This window comes from Haematobia irritans, chromosome 4, assembly GCF_050003625.1.
Source record: "Haematobia irritans isolate KBUSLIRL chromosome 4, ASM5000362v1, whole genome shotgun sequence".
NCBI lineage: Eukaryota > Metazoa > Arthropoda > Insecta > Diptera > Muscidae > Haematobia > Haematobia irritans.
Genome location: NC_134400.1, coordinates 164,214,536 through 164,240,652, shown reverse-complemented (window position 1 = coordinate 164,240,652; position 26,117 = coordinate 164,214,536). Strand labels below are relative to the sequence as shown.

Sequence of the window (26,117 nt, the reverse complement as noted above, 5' to 3'; positions counted from 1 at the left end):
TCAACCAAGCGAGCATACGTCCCTAATATTTTTACGCTCAAGTGTTTATTGGCCATCTAAATTAAGACCTCGAAATAGGCGGACCATGAAATACAATGTACATGAAGAAAAGGACTTGAATGACTCATGCTAACGGAGGCATAAAACGAATAATTTGATGGTTTCGAAACCATTAAATTTTTGGCCTTTGCATTCTTTTCCTGCCATGGTGTTTTTCTTGGCTTCTCATGAAGTTGGCCTATATTAGCTTCTCAGTTCATCATAAATGACATCATAAATTAGGCTAATGCCATCAGGGAAATTTTCAATTCTTCTAATAGCTCACCGTGTGAGTTCTATGAAACATACCAAATTTTCTTCAACATTTTAACAAAAGCAAAGTTCATATGTAAGTCAGCATTTAAATGGAGTGAAATATTCCTCATAACATTGTCCCGTTTATTGTGCGATAAATGCCATGGGGCCAACACATTGAATATTTCTAATGGCCTGCATAGTTTTACCCTATAGAAAGGGGGTCAAGTATGTGACAAAAATCATGTTTTTTTTTTAAGAAAAAATTATAAATGCTATATTGAAATGTTAGGAATGCACACGTTTGAAATTTGTTTCCCGAAATATAAATGAGCTCATTGGCTAATGTCTTATTTGCTACATAAAATTTGTAAAATATATCTCTTATTAATATGAATGATTTAGTGCATCGAATATGGAATTTATCTGTCATTGGAAAAATATCTAAGAAATATACAGAAATATCTAAATAAATGATTTTTATGTTATACCCTGCGCCACACTGTGGAACAGGGTATTATAAGTTAGTGCATATGTTTGCAACACCCAGAAGGAGACGAGATAGACACATGGTGTCTTTGGCAAAAATGCTCAGGGTGGGTTCCGGAGTCGATATAGCCATGTCCGTCTGCCCGTCTGTACGTGAACACATTTTTGTAATCAAAGTCTAGGTCGCAGTTTTAGTCCAAGTGAGTTCAAATTTGGTACAAGTATGTGTTTTGGTTCAGAATAGAACCCTGATCTTGGAAGAAATCGGTTCAGATTTAGACATAGCTCCCATATATATATTTCTCCCGATATGGACTAATACGGTCCCAGAAGCCAGAGTTTTATCCCAATTTGGTTGAAATTTTTCACTAGGAGTACAATTAGTAGTGTAGTTCAGTGTGCCAAATTTTATTGAAATCGGTTCAGATTTAGATATAGCTCACATATATATCGTTCGCCCGATATGGACTAATACGGTCCCAGAAGCCAGAGTTTTACCCCAATTTGGTTGAGAATTTGCACTAGGAGTACAATTAGTAGTGTAGTCAAGTGTGCCAAATTTTATTGAAATCGGTTCAGATTTAGATATAGCTCCCATATATATCGTTCGTCCGATTTACACTCATATGACCACCGTGGCCAATCTTTTACTCCGATTTGATTGAAATTTTGCACAGGGAGTAGAATTAGCATTGTAGCTATGCGTGTCAAATTTGGTTCAAATCGGTTCAGATTTAGATATAGCTCCCATATATATGTTTTTCTGATTTCGACAAAAATGGTCAAAATACCAACATTTTCCTTGTAAAATCGCCACTGCTTAGTCGAAAAGTTGTAAAAATGACTCTAATTTTCCTAAACTTCTAATACATATATATCGAGCGATAAATCATAAATAAACTTTTGCGAAGTTTCCTTAAAATTGCTTCAGATTTAAATGTTTCCCATATTTTTATACCCTGCGCCACACTGTGGAACAGGGTATTATAAGTTAGTGGATATGTTTGCAACGCCTAGAAGGAGACGAGATAGACACATGGTGTCTTTGGCAAAAATGCTCAGGGTGGGCTCCTGAGTCGATATAGCCATGTCTGTCCGTCCGTCCGTCCGTCCGTCCGTCCGTCTGTCTGTGAACACATTTTTGTGATCAAAGTCTAGATCGCAATTTAAGTCCAATCGCCTTCAAATTTGGCACATGTTCTTAGTTTGGGTCAGAATAGAACCCTATTGATTTTGGAAGAAATCGGTTCAGATTTAGATATAGCTCCCATATATATCTTTCGCCCGATATGCACTAATATGGACCCAGCAGCCAGAGTTTTATACCGATTTGCTTGAAATTTTGTACAAACATAACACTTAATCGTATAGTCAAGTGTGCAACATTTGATTGAAATCGGTTCAGATTTATATATAGCTCCCATATATATCTTTCGCCCGATATGGACTACTATGGTCCTAAAAGCCAGAGTTTTGGCCAATTTGGTTGAAATTTTGCACAGGGAGTAGATTTAGCATTGTAGCTATGCGTGCCAAATTTGGTTAAAATCGGTTCAGATTTAGATATATCTCCCATATATATCTTTCGTCCGATTTACACTCATATGACCACAGAGCCCATTTTTTAACTCCGATTTAGTTGAAATTTTGCACAGGGAGTAGAATTAGCATTGTAGCTATGCGTGCCAAATTTTGTTAAAATCGGTTCAGATTTGGATATAGCTCCCATATATATGTTTTTCTGATTTCGAAAAAAATGGTCAAAATACCAACATTTTCTTTGTAAAATCGCCACTGATTAGTCGAAAAGTTGTAAAAATTACTCTATTTTTCCTAAACTAATACATATATATCGAGCGATAAATCATAAATAAACTTTTGCGAAGTTTCCTTAAAATTGCTTCAGATTTAAATGTTTCCCATATTTTTATACTAACATTGTGTTCCACCCTAGTGCATTTGACGACTTAAATTGTGAGTCTATAGATTTTGTAGAAGTCTACCAAATTCTGTCCAGATCGAGTGATATTTAAATGTATGTATTTGGGACAAACCTTTATAAATAGCCCCCAACACATTTGACGGATGTGATATGGTATCGAAAAATTAGATCTACAAAGTGGTGCAGGGTATAATATAGTCGGCCCCTCCCGACTTTAGACTTTCCTTACTTGTTTTTTACTAACATTGTGTTCCACCCTAGTGCATTAGCCGACTTAAATTTTGAGTCTATAGATTTTGTAGAAGTCTATCAAATTCTGTCCAGATCGAGTGATATTTAAATGTAGGTACTTGGGACAAACCTTTATAAATAGCCCCCAACACATTTGATGGATATGATATGGTATCGAAAATGTAGATCTACAAAGTGGTGCAGGGTATAATATAGTCGGCCCCGCCCGACTTTAGACTTTCCTTACTTGTTTATAACTCAATTAAGGCTTTGTGAAATTTCTTTCTATGTACTCCGTATGGACTAACTTCCAATTTAGAAGACGATCTTGCCATCGGCAAGTATTACCACAACCAAAGTAATTCAATTGTAGATGATAGTCTTTAGTAGAAGTTTCTACGCAATCCATGGTGGATGGTACATATCTTACGGCCATATATACTTGTTAGTTTTCAAACAATGATCTCATATGGAAGCTCAATTTTTTTCTAGTTTTTGTTTTTGGCAAATGCAGTATAAAATGCACTCACGGTTTCTGAGGGTCACTTCAAAGATTGCAATTGTTCGGCTTTGACTTTGTCTTCGATTTCATTTAAAGTTTTTTTTTTTGAAGATTTTAGTCACGTCCCATGACCGAAACATTCAAATTTTATATCATTGTTTTCCATCAGCCAGTGTCAGCTGCCAACGCTAAGAAGGCTATGCGTACAGGCATGTGCATCTTTCAACACCCCCTTTTACAGAAGAGCGGTTAAGAGTTGTTTTGTAGCTTGCGTTGCCATTAAGACTTGGTACCATGGAACAAAGACAAATACGAATGCCTATATTTGTGTAGTGGACAGCGAATATATTAACATTGAATTTTCAAAACCAATATTTCATTGACAGCACTGTTTATCGATATTTACATTTTATATTAGGTCTGCTTTCTTTTAGTACAGGATGCAACATTTGAATGAGCTATCCAGAACATTGTTGCACTGGTGTTCAATCCAGAACATCTCATCAGTGCAAATCGCGACGGTGTTGCCAGATTGTATTTTGATTTTGATAAAGTGACGTTTTTTCGATGCACAATAGCAATTTATTGTGGCTAATTTTGTCGAATAACATGAAATTAGCCGTAATAAGTGTCGTAAATAATTACAGCAGTAAATATTTATTACTATATATTAAAAATTTATGATTTCACTTGTTTTCTGTGAATGTTTACAAACAGCTGATGACAGTGTTGATCATTTTTGGACATGTCCTGGATAAGTGAGTTCCTGGATAAGCGACTCGTTTAGTCGGTCACGAAAAATAAGTAAATATTTTTCGACAAACTCAAGACAATTGATTAAAGGGTGATACGGTCAAAATTTGGTCAAGGGAAAACGCGTGTAAATCGGTGAAATCGTTTATTTAAAAAATCAAATTAAATTTCTTTTTCAAGTTCAATTAGTATAAAATTCAGGAAAAATATTCAGTTAGGCTTTCGCTTTTCCAAATCCGAATTGCCGGGCCTCACGCTTGACACCTGCCATCAGATTTTGTACAGCCACCTTCTTCGCCGCAGAAAGCCAGTTTGCCTTGAACTGCTGCTCGTCCTTAGCAGTTTTTTGGTCTTCTTTAGGTTCCGCTTGACAATAGCCTAGTATTTCCAAATTGGGCGGAGCTCTGGCGTGTTGGGAGTGTTCTTGTCCTTGGGAACCATCTGCACGTTGTTGGCGGCGTACCACTCCATGGCCTTTTTACCGTAATGGCAAGATGCCACATCCGGCCAAAACAGTACGGAACAACCGTGTTTCTTCAGGAAAGGCAGCAGAGTTTATTCAAACACTCTTTCACGTAAATTTCTTGGTTGACAGTCCCGGAAGCTATGAAAATGCTGCTTTTCAAGCCACAGGTACAGATGGCTTGCCAAACCAGATATTTCTTTGCGAACTTTGATAGTTTTATGTGCTTGAAAATATCTGCTACCTTTCCCCTTCCTTTTGCCGTATAAAACTCCTGTACCGGAAGCTGCTTGTAGTCGGCTTTGACGTAGGTTTCGTCGTCCATTATGACGCAGTCAAACTTCGTCAGCATCGTCGTGTACAGCCTCCGTCGTATTTTGTTTATCATAGCGATTTGGAGTCACTACCTTCTTGTAAGTCGATAGTCCGGCTCGCTTTTGGCTCGATGCACGGTTGTAGACGATACACCCAGCTTATTTGCGGCATCTCGGAGAGAGAGGTTAGGATTTCGCTTGAAACTACCGGCAACTCTCTTTGTCGTCTCAGCGGCTTCCGGTTTTCGATTTCCCCCCGATCCAGACTTCCTGGCTGTCGACAAACGTTCCCCAAACACTTTAATTACATTTGTAACGGTTGATTTGGCAACTTTTAGCGATTTTGCCAGCTTTGCGTTCGAGTAGCTCGGATTTTCGCGATGCGCGAGCAAAATTTTGATACGCTGCTCTTCTTGCTTGGACGGAATTTTGACAACTGAAGAGTGAATTCCAAAATCAAAATAGGAGCAACATTATACACACACACACCTTCAAAATGAGGGGTGTTCAGGTTTCTTAAATGCAAAATTGAAAGAAATACGTTTAAGTTTATATTGACCAAATTTTGACCGTACGTTTTTGCAAGAACGTTTTTAGTGCCATACGAAATTCAAGATGGGCCCATTATTGAAAAAATGTACAAATTTTAAGAAATTCTGAAATATTTTGTTGAAGACAATAATTTTGTAAATCTTTATGCTTCAATTGTGTATAATTTGTTATCCCTTATCCCTTACCAAAATATTAAAGTCAAGAAAATCATAATAATTCCATGAACTAAAATAGAATTAAATTGGCTTTATGCTATGTTCCCACAGACTCGTTTTCATCCAAAACATTTCACCGTTCACACTGAGTTGAGATGTTTTAGTTTGGCGGTTGCCATGGAAATTCGAAATTCCAAAATAATTTTGGATTCCGAATTTCAGGCACTTTCACATGATATATTTAGCTCTCACTACTTTCTGTTCTCTAATACAAATAATGTGGAATCAATTATTAGACCATTTTTTTACCCTCCACCATAGGAGATTAACTTTTTCATTTCGTTTGTAACATATCGAAATATTGGTCTAAATCCCCATAAAGTATATATATTCTGAGTCGAGCTGCCGATGTTCGTCCGTCCGTTTGTCTGTGGAAATCACGTTAACTTCCGAACGAATCAAGCTATCGACTTGAAACTTGGCACAAGTAGTTGTTATTAATGTAGATCGGATGGTATTGCAAACGGGCCACTTTTTCGTATAGCCCCCATATAAACGGACCCCCAGATTTGGCTTACGGAGCCTCTTAGAGAAGTAAATTTCATACAATGCGGTTAAAATTTGGTACGTGGGGTCCATAATTATATATTGCCCCCATATAAACTGATCACAGGTTTGAGCTCCGAAGCCTCTTGGAGGAACAATTTTCATCCGATCCGTCTGAATTTTGGTACATGATGTTAGTATATGGTCTCTAACAACCATGCAAAAATTGGTCCACATCGGTCCATAATTATATATAGCCCCCATAGAAACCGATCCCCCGATTTGGCTTGAGGAGCATCAAAGAAAAGCAAATTTCATCCGATCCGTCTGAAATTTGGTACATGGTGTTAGTATATGGTTTCTAATAACCGGATAGAATTTATGAGGCATCGGTTATTATGGGGGCTATACCGATATGACCCATTGGCAATGTCATTTGATCTATGTCAATAATAACAACTTGATAGACGGACGGACGGACATTGCTAGATCTACTCTGAATTTCATCACGACCGGAAGATATATACTTTTTTTTGGTCAGAGACCAACATTTCGATATGTTACAAACGTAATGACAAAGTAAGTCTACCCACTATCCTATTTTGGAGGGAATAAGGGAGCCCCAAAAAATTGAATAAAATCTGAAAAGATGTTTTTTTGTTTCCTATATAAGCATTTGAGGATTTATTTCATTGGAGTGTTAATTCTCACCTTTCGGCCAAGGTATAAAAATGCTGTTAGCATTAGATTTTGGTCGAGCACTAAAATTTTAGTTTTTGGGAATTGTTCGGTTCCGATCAATATTTTAGGTATTCGGTGGGGCTGTCATTGTTTATTTAAAAAATAAAATCTGTGCAAGCCTATATAACCAGCGGTGCCAACTCTGACGATTTTTCGTCATTTTGACGATTTTTAATGGTAAAATTGGCCTGTGACGATTTGACGACGATTTTAAGACAGTTATGAGTTGACGATTTTTGTAAATGTTCGACTCGAGTGTTTCCTTTTAACGTTTTTTATGGCGATTTGACGTTTTTTTCAAAGTAACGTAGTTATAAGTTGACGAATTTTAATAAGTTGTAAAGTAAACAATCATTTTTTAGTCTCAATGCTATGATAATTTGTGTTCAGCTTGCTCTCGTTCGTCTCCAATGTAGAAAGCAATTAACAGCAAACAATATAAATAAAACAAAAATTCGGAATTCCTTTGAAACTTCAACTTTACAAGGTATTCTGTCCAAAAACGATTTAAAGCTTTTGCCGATAAGCCAAGTTATGCACAAAAATAGTAATAATAATAAAAATTATACATGAGAAAGTAATAAGGATTTAAGGAAAAAAAGGAAAATTATCAAGGAACATTTTTAAACAAATTGAATCGAAATTTAGTATAGTCTAGTCATATATTAACCAGTAAGGAAAGTCTAAAGTCGGACGGGGCCGACTATATTATACCCTGCACCACTTTGTAGATCTAAATTTTCGATACCATATCACATCCGTCAAATGTGTTTGGGGCTATATATAAAGGTTTGTCCCAAATACATACATTTAAATATCACTCGATCTAGAAGAATTTGATAGACTTCTACAAAATCTATAGACTCAAAATTTAAGTCGGCTAATGCACTAGGGTGGAACACAATGTTAGTAAAAAAATATGGGAAACGTTTAAACCTGAAGCAATTTTAAGGAAACTTTGCAAAAGTTTATTTATGATTTATCGCTCGATATATATGTATTAGAAGTTTAGGAAAATTAGAGTTATTTTATAACTTTGCGACTAAGCAGTGGCGATTTTACAAGGAAATTGTTGGTATTTTGACCATTTTTGTCGAAATCAGAAAAACATATATATGGGAGCTATATCTAAATCTGAACCGATTTCAACCAAATTTGGCACGCATAGCAACAATGCTAATTCTACTCTCTGTGCAAAATGTCAACTAAATCGGAGTTAAAAATTGGCCTCTGTGGTCATATGGGTGTAAATCGGGCGAAAGCTATATATGGGAGATATATCTAAATCTGAACCGATTTCAACCAAATTTGGCACGCATAGCTACAATGCTAATTCTACTCCCTGTGCAAAATTTCAACTAAATCGGAACAAAAAATTGGCCTCTGTGGTCATATGAGTGTAAATCGGGCGAGAGCTATATATGGGAGATATATCCAAATCTGAACCGATTTCAACAAAATTTGGCACGCATAGTTTCAATGCTAATTCTACTCCCTGCGCAAAATTTCAACTAAATCGGAGTTAAAAATTGGCCTCTGTGGTCATATGAGTGTAAATCGGGCGAAAGCTATATATGGGAGATATATCCAAATCTGAACCGATTTCAACCAAATTTGGCACGCATAGTTACAATGCTAATTCTACTCCCTGTGCAAAATTTCAACCAAATCGGAGTTAAAAATTGGCCTCTTTGGGCAAATGAGTGTAAATCGGACGAAAGCTATATATGAGAGCTATATCTAAATCTGAACCGATTTGGCTGGTATTTTGCAAGTTTTTCGAGACCCATAAAATATTCGGATGTACGGAATTTGAGGAAGATCGGTTGATATACACGCCAATTATGACCAGATCGGCGAAAAATATATATGGCAGCTATATCTAAATCTGAACCGATTTTTTCCAAAATCAATAGGGATCGTCTTTGAGCCAAAACAGGACCCTATACCAAATTTTAGGACGATCGGACTAAAACTGCGAGCTGTACTTTGCACACAAAAATACATCAACAGACAGACAGACAGACAGACAGACGGACAGACAGACGGACAGACAGACGGACAGACAGACAGACGGACATCGCTAAATCGACTCAGAATTTAATTCTAAGCCGATCCGTATACTAAAAGGTTGGTCTATGATTACTCCTTCTTGGCGTTACATACAAATGCACAAACTTATTATACCCTGTACCACAGTAGTGGTGAAGGGTATAAAAAATAATCTACGTTAAAAAAAACTGGAAGTTACATTACTGAAGTAGAGATTTAAATGGTATTGTTCATGAATTTAAGCCTCTTCTTATATTTTGGTTTGAATAAAACTTTTATTTTGTTCCTAAATCATTTTTTTTTTTCAGATCCTTTGTGGGTGACGATTTTTTGACGAATTTTTTGGGACGAATTGACGATTTTGACGAAAAATATTTCAAAATATGACGATTTACAGCCCAAAACAGTTGGCACCACTGTATATAACCCTAAGAAAAGGGAATTATCTGTTAACACTTTTTTGTTTTATTGGCATACCTCAGAATGGGCGATAGACGATTGAATAACTACTGATTGAACAGTGCCCCGGGTATATTGTTGTTGTTTTGATTGTTGCTTTAGTCGTAGTCGGTTTGTTGTTGCATATTTGTTTTGACCAAATTGCAAACACATACTTGTTGAATTCATTGTATAGTGGTCACAACACCTCCACTGACACTCATTCATTTAAAAAGTCTTTAGTTGTTGTTGTTGTTGTGTTTATTGACCCTGAATTCATTGTGATTCCATTAAATTTTATTCAAGTGCAAATTTTGAATAGCTAGCATTTTAATTGTTGTTGCATTTGTATTACAATGGGATTGTGACTAGGGATGCCATGACAGTAAACATTTTTATATAATAAATGTAATTTTCTTAATCAACAGAACAAATTTATTTTTGTACCCACCACCATAGAATGGAGATGGGGGTATAATAAATTTGTCATTCCATTTGTAACACATCGAAATATCAATTTCCAACTATATAAAGTATATATTCTTTATCAGGGAGAAATTCTAAGACGATATAACCATGTCCGTCTGTCTGTCTGTTGTAAGCATGCCATAGCTTTCAATAATGGAGATATCGTCCTGCAATTTGGCACAGATTTGTTTTTTGTTTGAGGGCAGGTAAAGTTCGAAGATGGGCTATATCGGTCCATGTTTTGACGTAGCCCCCATATAAAGCGACCCCCCCGATTTGGGGGTCTTGGGCTTCTAGAAACCCTATTTTCTATCCGATTTTCCAGAGATTGGAATTCTAGAGGTATTTTAGGCCCACAAATAGGTGTGCCGAAAATGGCGTCTATCGATCCATGGTTTTTTATAGCCCCCATATAGACCGATCTCCAGATTTTACTTCTTGGGCTTCTAGATACTGTAATTGCTATCCGATTTGCCTGAGATTGGAAATCTAGAAGTATTTTAGGCCCACAAATAGGTGTGCCGAAAATGGTGTCTATCGATCCATTTTTTTGTATAGCCCCCATATAGATCGATATCCTGCCTGCAATTTGAAATCTAGAGTTTTTTTGGTGTGTATCGGTACATGTTTTTGACATAGCACCCATATAGACTGATCTTCCGATTTAACTCCTTGGGCTTATATAAACCGTAGTTGTTATCAAATTTGCCTAAAATTTTAACGGATTTAGTTTTTATCGGTCCATTTGGTAAGGCCTCCATGTAGACCGATGTCACTACTTGAGCGTATAAAAGATGCACTGATCATGGAAATTGCATGAAACTGAAACCAAAATTTCCAGATTTTGTTTCTTCTAATCAGTTGGACAATGGGGGTAAAAATCTACAGATTTTGGATTTCAAATTAATGCTTTAGTTGGTCATTTTCTTGCACACCTACACTAGTTGTTTTTAATAAAATTTCCACAATTTGAAAAAAAGTAGTAACTTAATTGTTTCATGTTTCAATTAGTAAAATATTTTACTTGATTTTTCTAAAATAAACCTATATTTTCATTCACAGAGGGTTTACATTTTTTGGGTGTATTCTCTTATTAAGGTGAGTACTATGTTCGGGTTTTTCACCAAAACACTAAATTAAAAGTACAAATATATTTGTGAAGACGTTTATATTTTGCTCAAGTCTTACCAAATAATGGGTGGAAAAGATGCAAGGAATTGATTGCAAATATTTTTATATTTTTATACCCTCCACCATAGGATGGGGGGTATATTAACTTTGTCATTCCGTTTGTAACACATCGAAATATTGCTCTAAGACCCCATAAAGTATATATATTCTGGGTCGTGGTGAAATTCTGAGTTGATCTGAGCATGTCCGTCCGTCCGTCTGTTGAAATCACGCTAACTTCCGAACGAAACAAGCTATCGACTTGGGAGCCACCGTGGTGCAATGGTTAGCATGCCCGCCTTGCATACACAAGGTCGTGGGTTCGATTCCTGCTTCGACCGAACACCAAAAAGTTTTTCAGCGGTGGATTATCCCACCTCAGTAATGCTGGTGACATTTCTGAGCGTTTTCAAAGCTTCTCTAAGTGGTTTCACTGCAATGTGGAACGCCGTTCGGACTCGGCTATAAAAAGGAGGTCCCTTGTCATTGAGCTTAACATGGAATCGGGCAGCACTCAGTGATAAGAGAGAAGTTCACCAATGTGGTATCACAATGGACTGAATAGTCTAAGTGAGCCTGATACATCGGGCTGCCACCTAACCTAACCTAACCTATCGACTTGAAACTTGGCACAAGTAGTTGTTATTGATGTAGGTCGGATGGTATTGCAAATGGGCCATATCGGTCCACTTTTACGGATAGCCCCCATATAAACGGATACCCAAATTTGGCTTGCGAGGCCTCTAAGAGAAGCAAATTTCATCCGATCCGGGTGAAATTTGTTACATGGTGTTAGTATATGGTCTCTAACAACCACGCAAAAATTGGTCCACATCGGTCCATAATTATATATAGCCCCCATATAAACCGATCCCCCGATTTGGCTTGCTAGGTCTCTAAGAGAAGCAAATTTCACCCGATCCGGCTGAAATTTGGTACATGGTGTTAGTATATGGCCTCTACCAACCATCCAAAAATTGGTCCACATCGGTCCATAATTATATATAGCCCCCATATAAACCGATCCCCCGATTTGGCTTGCTAGGTCTCTAAGAGAAGCAAATTTCACCCGATCCGGCTGAAATTTGGTACATGGTGTTAGTATATGGTCTCTAACAACCATGCAAAAATTGGTCCACATCGGTCCATAATTATATATAGCCCCCATATAAACCGATCACCAGATTTGACCTCCGGAGCCTCTTGGAAGACCAAAATTCATCTGATTCAGTTGAAATTTGGTACGTGGTGTTAATATATGGCCTCAAACTCAAATTGGTCGAAATCGGTCCATAATTATGTATAGGCCCCATATAAACTGATCCCAGATTTGACCTCCAGAGCCGCTTGGAAGAGCAAAATTCTTCCCATTCAGTTGAAATTTGGTACGTGATGTTAGTATATGGTATCCAACAACCATGCATGAATTGGTTCCTATCAGCCCATAATTATATATAGCTCCCATATAAACCGATCCCCAGATTTGACCTCCGGTGCCTTTTGGAGAAGCAAAATTCATCCGATCTGCTTGAAATTTGGTAAGTGCTGATCGTATATGATATTTAACAACCATGCCAAAAGTGGTCCATATCAGTCCATAATCATATATAGCCCCCATATAAACCGATCCCGAGGGTTTGGAGCCTCTTGTAGGAGCAAATTTCATCCGAGTGAGTTGAAATTTGGTACATTGTGCTAGTATATGGTCGTTAACAACCATGCCTAACTTGGTCCATATCGGTCTATAGTTATATATATGCCTCAGATAAATCGATTTCCAATCACACAAAAATTGGTCCATATCAACTTCATAATTGTATATAGCCCCCATAGAAGTGACCCCCATATTTCAATTCTGGCTCTCTACGTACCGTGCAAAAAGTCCATATCGATTCGTAATTATTTGTAGACTTAAGTACACATAACTTTTTTGTCTAATATATACCACCTATGGGCTAACTCACAATTTAGAAAACGATGTTAAGAAGTTTTAAGATACCACAACCCAAGTATTTCGATTATGGATGACAGTCTTTCGTAGAAGTTTCTACGCCATCTATGGCGGAGGGTACATAAGATTCGGCCTGGCCGAACTTACGGCCGTATATACTTGTTATATTTCTAAATTATTTTAATTAAAAAAAATAACCATGAAAACAAGCTGGTTATCAGTTTGAAAACTGAACATAGTACTCTGCTTTATGCTCGTGATATATTTACTGCTTCATAGTTTACTTTGGTTAAATGAACTAAAAACTAGGGAAATTATACAAAACTATTCGTATTTTCCACTAAAGAGTTATTTCTTATATTTTGTAAATGTTACCACAAATGCGGCTACTTTGAACTTCGTATGGCGCTTAAGACATGAAGCATAAAGATTTGCCAACATCGTGTATCCCAAAAAATAGGTCAGAATTTCTTAAAATTTGTAAATTTTATTAATAATACGCCCATCATGAACTTTGTGTGGTACTAAAGAACATCAATCTTTTTTATCAAACTTCGAAATTTTCTTTAACAAGTGAAGAAAAGATAATTATATCTAATACATTTCTTGAATTTATCGAAAAATATTTATTTTTTTGTGAAATCCACGCGACATCTGTCTTTGTAATACAGTTTAGTTAAAATTTTCTAAAATTAACATAAATTTTCTAAAATTGACCCAAATTTTCCATTCTGGTGGGTTCACGGTTTAGCGGGTGTAATCTTCAAACGTGAGCAACCTCATATATGTTATTTACTGCAATATGTAATTTTATACAATCTGGCAGATGGTTTGCTTTGTTAATGTTTTTTAATGTAATGCTATGTTCCCACTGACTCGTTTTCCTCATTCGTTTTTCCAACATATTTCACCCTTCAAACCGAGTTGAGATATTTTAACATAGTTTGACTGTTACCACCGCTTTTATTTAAATAAATACCGCGATCGCAAAGGGAAAACATTTTGTAAGTTATTTTCACGTCCTTATGTTCTTAAAAGCCTTTGTTTTTTCGTTTTTTCTATGAAATTTATTTTAATAATTTGACATATATTTTGAAAAATAGTATGCTCAGTCAGAGCCTATTCCAAATTAGGGACGTTTGCATTATAAGATTAATGTGTTTTGGAGGAAAACTTATGTTTTGAACTTGATACAAAACAACTCGTTTCGAAATGCTTATAAAGGGAAAACATTTCAAACCACAAAACATGCTTGGTGCGTTCTCACCAAGCATGTATAAATCTCTTAATTTGGAAAATACATACCATGAACTGACATCCCTAACTATTTACAATGGTCTGTGGTACCTATTCGTTTGATTGTTGTTTATTTTTTCATAGCCATTGTGAATGGGGTTGATGATGACGACGATAGCAAATTGAAAGAGATAAACATAGATCGAAGACAAGAAAATAAGCAACGAACCGGCAAATTACGATTCATCATTGTTGTTATTTTGAATTATGATGAGAGTTTATCAATTCGAGATGAGAGTGAGATAGATAAGAGAGAATATGGATGAGCATCAAACAATGCTAAAGCTTTTACAAATCGGCTGACCATTACTATTCGTATGTTGTTTGCTTACATAGTAATACATAGTAATAATAAAGCCTAAAACCGTCAGGCTAAAATCCAAGAAAGTAATTTCTATGTTCTCTTCACTTTCAAATATGTCAAGAAACTTGGGCCAAATTTACAAATGATCGATATTGTACTGATATGACTATATACAACTATTACTATTCGGATAATATTGAGTCCATTATTTAACAAATAAGGAAATTCTAAAGTCGGGTGTATTATACCGACTATATTATACCCTTCACCACTATGTATATCAATATTTTTGATACCATCTTAACATCTTCAAATTTGTTAGGAACTATATAAAGGTTTATTTATTTCAATATGAACCGATTTGGACAAAATTTTTTAAACTATCACAAAATGTCTAGACTTAAAATTTAAATTGGTTGATGAACGGGACGGACCACAATGTTGGTAAAAAAAATATTGGAAATATTTAAATTGTATAAATCTTGGCAAATCTGCATTTATGGTTTATAGGTCGATATATACTAATTAGACTATAGGTAAATTTGAATCATTTTTGCGAGTTTTCGACTTAACAGTGACGATTTTACAAGGAACATGTGGGTATTTTGGCAATATTTGCTAAAATCGAAAGAACATATATATGGGGGCTTTGTCTAATTGTGAGCCGACTTTGATAAAATTTGGCACACATTGCTAAAATTTTAATTGAACGCTCAGTGCAAAACTTCAAAATTTTCGAAATGAAACTTTGGCCTCCGTGGTCATATGAATCTAAATCGGGCGAAAGATATATATGGGAGTTATATCTAAATCTGAACCGATTTCAACCACATTTGGCATGTGTTGCAAGAATGTTAATCATATTCTCTGTGGAAAACTTTAAGTAAATCGGCGTGAAATTTCGACCTCTGGGGCCATATAAGTTCCTATCGGACGAAAGATATATATGACAGCTATATCAAAATCTGAACCAACTTCAACTAAATTTGGCATGCATAGTAAAAATGTTATGGGAGTTATATCTAGATCTGAACCGATTTCAACCAAATTTAGCATGTGTTGCAGGAATGTTAGTCATATTCTCTGTGCAAAACTTTAAGTAAATCGGCGTGAAATTTTGACCTCTGGGGCCATATAAGTTCGTATAGGACGAAAGATATATATTGCAGTTATATTTAAATCTGAAACAATTTCAACTAAAAATGTTATTTCCATTTCCTGTGCACAATTTTAAGTAAATCGGAGGAAAATTTTGATCTACGGTGGTCATATCTGTAAATCGGGCGACAGATATATATGGGAGCTATATCTAAATCTGAACCGAGTTCAACCAAATTCGGTACGCATATTTATAATGTTAATTTTACTCCCTTTGCAAAATTTTACGTAGCTCGGTGTCATATAGGCCATAGGAGTGTAAATCGGGCGAAAGCTATATATGGGAGCTGTATCTGAATGTGAACCGATTTGACTGATATTTTGCAAAATTTACGAAACTCACAAAATATTCGATTATACGAAATTGGAAGAAGATCGGTTGATAAATACGTCATTTCTGACCAGATCGGTTATAAATATATATGAAAGCTATATCTAAATATGAACCGATATTTTTTTTCAAAATCGATAGTGATCGTCTTTGAGCCGAAAAAGGACAAATGTGATCGGTTATTTAGATAACTAAATAAGGCTATTAGGGTCAGAAATAAAGTTATAAGGGGTAAATTTTTCAAAATCGGGCGATACATATATATGGGAGCTATATCTAAAACTGAACCGATTTGGATTATATTTTGCAGGTTTGGTTGATATTACAGGAGATTACCTTGTGCTGAATTTGAGTAAGATCGGTTAACAAAAAAGGTCACTATGGTCAAGGGGGGAATTTTTAAAAATCGGGCGCTACATATATATGGGAGCTATATCTAAATCTGAACGGATTTGGATGATATTTTGCACATATAGTCAGTACTATTGAAGATTAGAGTAAGTCATTGAAAATGAGTAAGATCGGTTGTTAAATTAGGGTTTTATGGCGAAATTTGGGAAAATCAGGCGGTACATATATATGGGAGTTATAGCTAAATCTGAACCTATTTCGGTGAAATTTGGCACACTTAAAGGGTGGTCAATTGGATTACCTTGTGGCAGATTGTGGCAGATTACCAACCAATCCGTTGGTAAATGAACGCAATCTGACCTCATTTATCGAAATCGGGCGATTTTTTCGAATTGCGTTCAATAGCGTTCGTCCTTGTGTCAAAAAACGCCATATACCAAATTTCATCAAAATCGGTTAATAATTGCGACCGGAATCCTGCGAACAACAAATACATGAACGGACGGACATCAAGGGCTAGATCGACTCAGGAGGTGATTCTAAGTCGATCGGTATATATTTTATGGGGTCTAAAATCAATATTTCTGGTAGGCACATTTTTTTAGTAGATCAAAGTTATTATACCCTGACCACTATGTGGTTTAGGGTATAATAACCCGTATGTTATGCTGTAGAGTTGGCCGATGAGCATGTTGGTGTCAGTGGTATTCCCTCCTTATGTGTTTTTAGTAGTCCAAATACTTTGGGTGGGAAAGATGACTTAGTAGTTAATTTCTATACCCTCCACTACATGATGGGACTCATTTTGCGATTCTGTGTGAAACACATCAAAATATTGCTCGAAATAAAATATAGTATAAATATATTTCTCTGTGGTGAAATTCGTATTCGGACCATGGATTAATAAATTTCATCCGAACTTTAAACTTTGGTACATATTGATTACATAATGCCAAAAGCCTATGCCCTTTTAGCTTTGATCAGACGACATAGTACAGAGTTTCAAGATCCTTATGTTCGCAAGACTTTGTACACTGCGCTTGTAGAGACAAAGTTAGAATATGCACAAATTGTTTGGAGCCCGTCGTGTAGTACGCATATTAATCGTATTGAACGTCTTCAGAAAAAATTTGTGAAGTTTTGCTTAAGTTCACTCAATTTTACTGAGCCAATTCCACTCTATGAGCATCGATGTAAATTGATACATTTGCCTACATTAAAAGATCGAAGACTTCTGCAATGCATTCTATTCTTATATAAAGTTATATGTGGCACTTTAGTTTGTCCGTATATTCTTGGTATATTCCGATATGGACCAATTTTTGTGTGATTGGGGATCGGCTATATATAACTATAGACCGATATGGACTAATTCTTGCATGGTTGTTAGATACCATATACTAACACCACGTACCAAATTTCAACCGGATCAGATGAATTTTGCTCCTGCAAGAGGCTCCGGTGGTCAAATCTGGGGATGGGTTTATATGGGGGCTATATATAATTATGGACCGATATGGACCAATTTCGGCATGGTTGTTAGAGACCATATACTAACACCATGTAAAGGGTGATTCTTTTGAGGTTAGGATTTTCATGCATTAGTATTTGACAGATCACGTGGGATTTCAGACATGGTGTCAAAGAGAAAGATGCTCAGTATGCTTTGACATTTCATCATGAATAGCCGAACGATCTGCCACAACGTCGAATTTTCAGTGAATGGGCCCTAGAAAAGTTGGCAGAAAATCCGCTTTTTTATCGACAAATTTTGTTCAGCGATGAGGCTCATTTCTGGTTGAATGGCTACGTAAATAAGCAAAATTGCCGCATTTGGAGTGAAGAGCAACCAGAAGCCGTTCAAGAACTGCCCATGCATCCCGAAAAATGCACTGTTTGGTGTGGTTTGTACGCTGGTGGAATCATTGGACCGTATTTTTTCAAAGATGCTGTTGGACGCAACGTTACGGTGAATGGCGATCGCCATCGTTCGATGCTAACAAACTTTTTGTTGCCAAAAATGGAAGAACTGAACTTGGTTGACATGTGGTTTCAACAAGATGGCGCTACATGCCACACAGCTCGCGATTCTATGGCCATTTTGAGGGAAAACTTCGGAGAACAATTCATCTCAAGAAATGGACCGGTAAGTTGGCCACCAAGATCATGCGATTTGACGCCTTTAGACTATTTTTTGTGGGGCTACGTCAAGTCTAAAGTCTACAGAAATAAGCCAGCAACTATTCCAGCTTTGGAACACAACATTTCCGAAGAAATTCGAGCTATTCCGGCCGAAATGCTCGAAAAAGTTGCCCAAAATTGGACTTTCCGAATGGACCACCTAAGACGCAGCCGCGGTCAACATTTAAATGAAATTATCTTCAAAAAGTAAATGTCATGGACCAATCTAACGTTTCAAATAAAGAACCGATGAGATTTTGCAAATTTTATGCGTTTTTTTAAAAAAAAAAGTTATCAAGCTCTTAACAAATCACCCTTTACTAAATTTCAGCCGGATCGGATGAAATGTGCCTCTCTTAGAGGATCCGCAAGCCAAATCTGGGGATCGGTTTATATGGGGGCTATATATAATTATGAACCGATATGGACCAATTTCGGCAAGGTTGTTAGAGACCATATACTAATACCATGTACCAAATTTCAGCCGGATCGGATGAAATGTGATTCTCTTAGAGGATCCGCAAACCAAATCTGGGGATCGGTTTATATGGGGGCCATATATAATTATGGACCGATATGGACCAATTTTGGTATGGTTGTTAGAGACCATATACTAACACCACGTACCAAATTTCAGCCGGATCGGATGAAATGTGATTCTCTTAGAGGACCCGCAAACCAAATCTGGAGATCGGTTTATATGGGAGCCACCGTGGTGCAATGGTTAGCATGCCCGCCTTGCATACACAAGGTCGTGGGTTCGATTCCTGCTACGACCGAACACCAAAAAGTTTTTCGGCGGTGGATTATCCCACCTCAGTAATGCTGGTGACATTTCTGAGGGTTTCAAAGCTTCTCTAAGTGGTTTCACTGGAATGTGGAACGCCGTTCGGACTCGGCTATAAAAAGGAGGTCCCTTGTCATTGAGCTTAACATGGAATCGGGCAGCACTCAGTGATAAGAGAGAAGTTCACCACTGTGGTATCACAATGGACTGAATAGTCTAAGTGAGCCTGATACATCGGGCTGCCACATAACCTAACCTAACCTAACCTATATGGGGGCTATATATAACTATAGACCGATATGGACTAATTCTTGCATGGTTGTTAGAGACCATATACTAACACCACGTACCAAATTTCAACCGGATCGGATGAATTTTGCTCCTGCAAGAGGCTCCGGAGGTCAAATCTGGGGATTGGTTTATATGGGGGCTATATATAATTATGGACCGATATGGACCAATTTTGGCATGGTTGTTAGAAACCATATACTAACACCACGTACCAAATTTCAACCGGATCGGATGAATTTTGCTCCTCTAATGGGCTCCGTAGGTCAAATCTGGGGAACGGTTTTTATGGGGGCTGTATATAATTATGGACCGATATGGACCAATTTTTGCATGGTTGTTAGATACCATATACTTACACCATGTAACAAATTTCAGCCGGATCGGATGAAATATGTTACTCTTATAGGTTCCGCAAGCCAAATCTGGAGGTCCGTTTATAGGGGGGCTATACGTAAAAGTGGACCGATATGGCCCATTTGTAATACCATCCGACCTACATCAATAACAACTACTTGTACCAAGTTTGAAGTCGATAGCTTGTTTCGTTCGGAAGTTAGCGTGATTTCAACAGACGGACGGAGGGACGGACATGCTTAGATCGACTCAGAATTTCACCACGACCCAGTATATATATACTTTATGGGGTCTTAGAGCAATATTTCGATGTGTTACAAACGGAATGACAAAGTTAGTATACCCCCATCCTATGGTGGAGGGTATAAAAATTGGTGATCCGAATGTGCTTCATATTAGTACATGTTTTGTTGTAAGCCCACATAGACCGATCTCCCGATTTGACTCTATGTCTTCTAGAAACCGCAATTTTTATCAGTTTTGTTTGAAATTGGAACAATAATTCTGGAAATTTTGAATGGTTAAAGGTATCAACATGTGGTTTTCTTTGTGTGAAATCTGAGTTTGCAAACTAAATTTTAGGACAAGAAATTGCAATCTTAGGGACAAATTTCTTTAAAAAATGAAATCTTAATAAAAATACAGTTATCTTTACTTAAATTTTTTTCCATTAACTTTAGGACACAAATTTATGAAATGTATGAGTCTGCGTTAAAGTCGCATGTTATGTAAATTTTCCTTAAAGTTGAAAAATGTTTACGATTTAAAGAAATTAATTTTAATGTAACTGATTGTACAATATTAAGCAAAAATGTCAAAAAAGTCAATTTTAATATAAATAAAGTTTTTTTGTTTATATTTACTTCAAAAAATGTTCACTACATTTAGGTTAGGTTAGGTTAGGTGGCAGCCTGATGTATCAGGCTCACTTAGACTATTCAGTCCATTGTGATACCACATTGGTGAACTTCTCTCTTATCACTGAGTGCTGCCCGATTCCATGTTAAGCTCAATGACAAGGGACCTCCTTTTTATAGCCGAGTCCGAACGGCGTTCCACATTGCAGTGAAACCACTTAGAGAAGCTTTGAAATGTCACCAGCATTACTGAGGTGGGATAATCCACCGCTGAAAAACTTTTTGGTGTTCGGTCGAAGCAGGAATCGAACCCAAGACCTTGTGTATGCAAGGCGGGCATGCTAACCATTGCACCACGGTGGCTCACTACATTTAGGACACGAACTTTTGAAGTTTTTTTTTTTTGACTCACTATCCATGAGATCAATGGTATTTACCCCGACCCCAAAGACCATAATTTCGAATCATTTACAATGCATATGGAACTCAATGGCAATTTAGTCATCCATTTTAATAGAAACAAAACAAAAAACTGACTAATTGAAATAAGAAGACCATATGAAAAATTTAAGCTCACATTTACAAGCATTAGGCCATGAGCGTAAAAAATGTGTACGTGTCAATAGGATTTTAGAATTTATGGTTTTGCCAAAGCGTCACAAGTGATATTTATGCCAAGACGGCTTGGGGTCATATCCGAAATGGAACATAAACGTCATTAAATATGCATTCCATGTAGCCCATTGTGTGTGCCCATTGTGTAAGAAATACCCGAAATTTAAACAAACACTTGAAGCTCAAGCAAATGTTTTAAACCTCCATCAACAAATTTATTATTTTAGAATTTTAAAGACAAAATGGCCTAGATTTACAGCTGTATTGAATTTTATTTAATCCTATTTCACTTGGTTAATTAGTATATGGAAATCTGTCATATCCTACAATCAAACATAAGCTTATTAGGTTGTATAGAGCATGCTGAGGAATATCGTAGTTCCAAAATTATCGAAAACAACAAATTTTAAATCAAAGATTACGAAATTTATTTTAATTTCTTAATTTAAAAGAAATTTTTAATTAACAGGTCAATATATCTGCAGTGTAGTCCTAAATATATAAACACTTAGCTTTGGTCCTTAAAATACGTTTCGGAATATTTTGGAAGATTTTTTTGGTAACTTAAATATTCAATATCTCAGTTAGCTTATAATTTTATTTCTCCAAAATAAAATTGTTTTTCTTTACTTTTAGAAAATTATCTTATTTTAACGAATTTTGGATAATTTTTCATACTAGGTTAATATTTTTCCAATGTAAGTCTAAATATATAAAAAATCATCTTTAAGTATAGTTCCTTCTTTATTATGTCTTTACATTTTGTTAAAAAAAATTAAAATCTAAAGTTTTAAAATGAATGTATTTCAAAATTATATATATTTGTAGCAAAGAAATAATATTTACTTTCGTATATGTGCATCTGAAAAACTTACCTCTTCAACTTTCTTATGAACCATATTGGGAAACAGGGACCAGCCACAGTAAGCACCCAACATCGATAGTAAAATTCCAGTAAATGCCCCAAAAAGAGGCCAAGGTAGGGTGACTTTATGCATTTTGCTTAAATTGATGATTGAGAACTGGTACCGGTTAACGAATCACAATCTGAGACAAGCAGCGATCGTAAAACGCCTGTATTTAAAGCGTACCGATGGCGAGTAGATCATTGAATGGAATACTCGTATATTGCTAACGATAAATTTGTTTTTGTGTTTTTGAAGATGGACTTCTTCTACACACTTCGAGAAATAATTTCCATATAAAAATTCAAAAATTTTTCATTTCGCACAAAAAACACTATTTAATATTAAAAATGATTTGGTAGATAGTTTTGGTGATTGCTCTAAAAACTATTGAAAATAATAATAAATGAATTTGTTTTATTCCAGAATAAAGAAAAAAAAAAACAACAACAACAATAATAACAAACCACAAAGAAGTAGTAGTAGAGAGCAACATTTAAAGGTTTTGCAATAACATTATTGGAGACGTTGTAATGAGTAACTTTGCACAGTGGGTTTAATTGGAAAATAATATGAAAACTTAAAATGTGGTTTTAAAAAGCCGGAAAATTACAAATAATACAAATAAATTGCGAAAAAAATGTCTATGGAAAATTTTGTCAAAATTTTATTTCTATAAAATTTTAATTCTATAAATTTGGTATATGGTGTTAGTATATGGTCTCTAACAACCATAGAAAAAGTGGTCCACATCGGTTCATAATTATATATAAACCGATCCTCAGATTTGACCTCCGGAGTTCTAGGAGGAGCAAAATTCATCCGATCCGGTTGAAATTTGGTACGTGGTGAAATTTGGTACATTGTGGTAGTATATGGCCGCTAACAACCATGTCAAAATTGGTCCATATCGGTCTATAGTTATATATAGCCGATCGCCAAAAAAATCTACAAAAATTTTATTTCTAAAGAAAATGTTATCGAAATTTTATTACCAAGTAAATTTTGTCAAAATTTTATTACTATAGAAAATTTTGTCAAAATTTTATTGCTATACAAAATTTTGTCAAGATTTTATTTCTATAAAAAATTTTGTCAAAATTTTATTTCTATAGAAAATTTTGTCAAAATTTTATTTCTATAGAAAATTTTGTCAAAATTTTATTTCTATAAAAAATTTTTTCAAAATTTTATTGCTACAGAAAGTTTTGCCAAAATTTTATTTCTATAGAAAATTTTGTCAAAATTTTATTTCTATAGAAAATTTTGTCAAAATTTTATTTCTATAGAAAATTTTGTCAAAATTTTATTTCTATAGAAAATATTGTCAAAATTTTATTTCTATAGAAAATTTTGTCAAAATTTTATTTCTATAGAAAATTTTGTCAAACTGAATTATATACGTATTTAATCGACCTTTTTTATTTTTTTATATTGAGAAGACGGTTAAGAAGTTTTAAGATACCTTGTCATCGGCAAGTGTTACCGCAACCCAAGTAATTCGATTGTAGATGACAGTCTTTATTACAAGTTTCTATGCAATCCATGGTGGAGGGTACATAAGATTCGGCCTGGCCGAACTTACGGCCGTATATACTTGTTTTGTAATGATTTGGGCATTAAACCAGCCTGTTACTATAGAAAATTTTGTCAACATTTGATTTCTATCGAAAATTTTACCAATTTTTTTAGAAAATTTTGTCAAAATTTTATTTCGTACGAAATTTTTGTCAAAAAAATTTTTTTTTTAAAATGTCAAAATTTTATTTCTGTAGAAAATTTTACCTAATTTTTATTCTTAGAAAAATTTCCCAAATTTTTTGTCTTAGAAAATTTGTTTACTTAGAAATTTTTTTTCTATGAAAAATTTGGTAAAAATTGTATTTATATAGAAAATTTCGTCAAAATTGTATGTCTGGAGAAAATTTTGTAAAAATTGTATTTCTAGAGAAAATTTTGTCAAAATTGTATGTATTACTATAGAAAATTTTGTCAGCATTTTATTTCTATAGAAAATTTTGTCAAAATTTTATTTTGTACGAAAATTTTGTCAAAATTCGTTTTCTTTAGAAACTTTTGTCAAAATTTTATTTCTATGGAAAATTTTGTGAAAATTTTATTTCTATAGAAAATGTTGTCAAAATTTTATTTCTATGGAAAATTTTGTCAACATTTGATTTCTACGGAAAATTTCGTCAAAATTTTATTTATATAGAAAATTTTTATTTCTATAGAAAGTTTCGTCGAAAATTTATTTGAAATTTGTTTTCATCGAACAATTTTTTTATAGAGAAAATTTTGCCAAAATTTTATTTCTATAGAAATTTATGCAAAATCCAATTCTTTAGTGAAAATAAGGTCGACATTTTATTTCCTTATAAAATTTCCTCGAAATTTTGTTTCTATAAAAATTGTATTTATATAGAAAATTTTGTCACCATTGTATTTCTGGAGAAAATTTTGTCAAAATTGTATTTCTAGAGAAAATTTTGTCAATATTGTATGTATTACTATAGAAAATTTTTTCAAAATGTTATTTCGTACGAAAATTTTGTCAAAATTCGTTTTCTTTAGAAACTTTAGTCAAAATTTTATTTCTATGGAAAATCTTGTGAAAATTTTATTTCTATAGAAAATTTGGTCAAAATTTTATTTCTATGGAAAATTTTGTCAAAATTTGATTTCTATGGAAAATTTTGTCAAAATTTGATATCTATGGAAAATTTTGTCAAAATTTGATTTCTATGGAAAATTTTGTCAAAATTTGATATCTATGGAAAATTTTGTCAAAATTTGATTTATATAGAAAATTTTTATTTCTATAGAAAGTTTCGTCGAAAATTTATTTGAAATTTGTTCTCATCGAAAAATTTTTTTATAGAGAAAATTTTGCCAAAATTTTATTTCTATAGAAATTTATGCAAAATTCAATTCTTTAGTGAAAATAAGGTCGACATTTTAATTCCTCGAAATTTTGTTTCTGTGAAAATATTTATCAATTTTTGTACAAAAAATTCATCAAAATTTAATCCGAATATTTTAGTATTGTTTTAAATAATTTACCGTTAAATTTTACACAATTTATCCCACTGTACAACCATGCTGGAAGTGTCGAAGTGATTTTGGAATAAACGGCAAGCAAAAAAAGAAATGAAGTATATAGGTCGAAAATTTGGCTAGGCCGAATCTTTTATACCCTCCACTATGGATTGCATACCAAGCTTTTCAAAAGACTATCATTCACAATTAAGTTACTTTGGTGGAGCTAATAGTTGCAAATGTCGAGGTATCTTAAAACTCCTTAACATTATTTGCTAAATTGAAAAATGCAGATTAAAAAATTTATTAAATTAAATGATCAAATTAATTGAAATTTCTTTAATCAAAGGAATGGTAGTTTTAATCACCAATGTCAATTAAAAAATAATTCATTCAATTAAACAACTAATTGATAGAATTATTTTTTTATTATTTTTTTTTTAATTCACTTAAAATTTAGTTGATTCAATTAAAATTTTATTTAATAGATTTTTAAATTAATTTAACATTTTTCAAATTTAATTGAATATTTTTAAAATTTTTGTTTGGAACAATTTTAGCGATATGTTTTCTGTGTAGTTAGAGAG

General features: G+C 34.6%; 1 protein-coding gene across 5 annotated transcripts in view; it reads right to left on the bottom strand.

The window, feature by feature from the left end:
- The window catches only part of Snmp2 (Sensory neuron membrane protein 2), a 691,945-nt gene that overhangs the window by 117,997 nt on the left and 547,831 nt on the right, over nt 1-26,117 (bottom strand). For 3 of the 5 annotated variants that reach the window (XM_075305632.1, XM_075305635.1, XM_075305633.1), the window contains exon 2: nt 22,462-22,878. The exons of the other annotated variants lie outside the window; for them this stretch is intronic. In XM_075305632.1, the coding sequence (XP_075161747.1) occupies nt 22,462-22,584 (123 nt within the window). In that variant the 5' untranslated portion in view covers nt 22,585-22,878. The remainder of the gene's footprint in view (nt 1-22,461; nt 22,879-26,117) is intronic. 5 annotated transcript variants of the gene reach the window in all.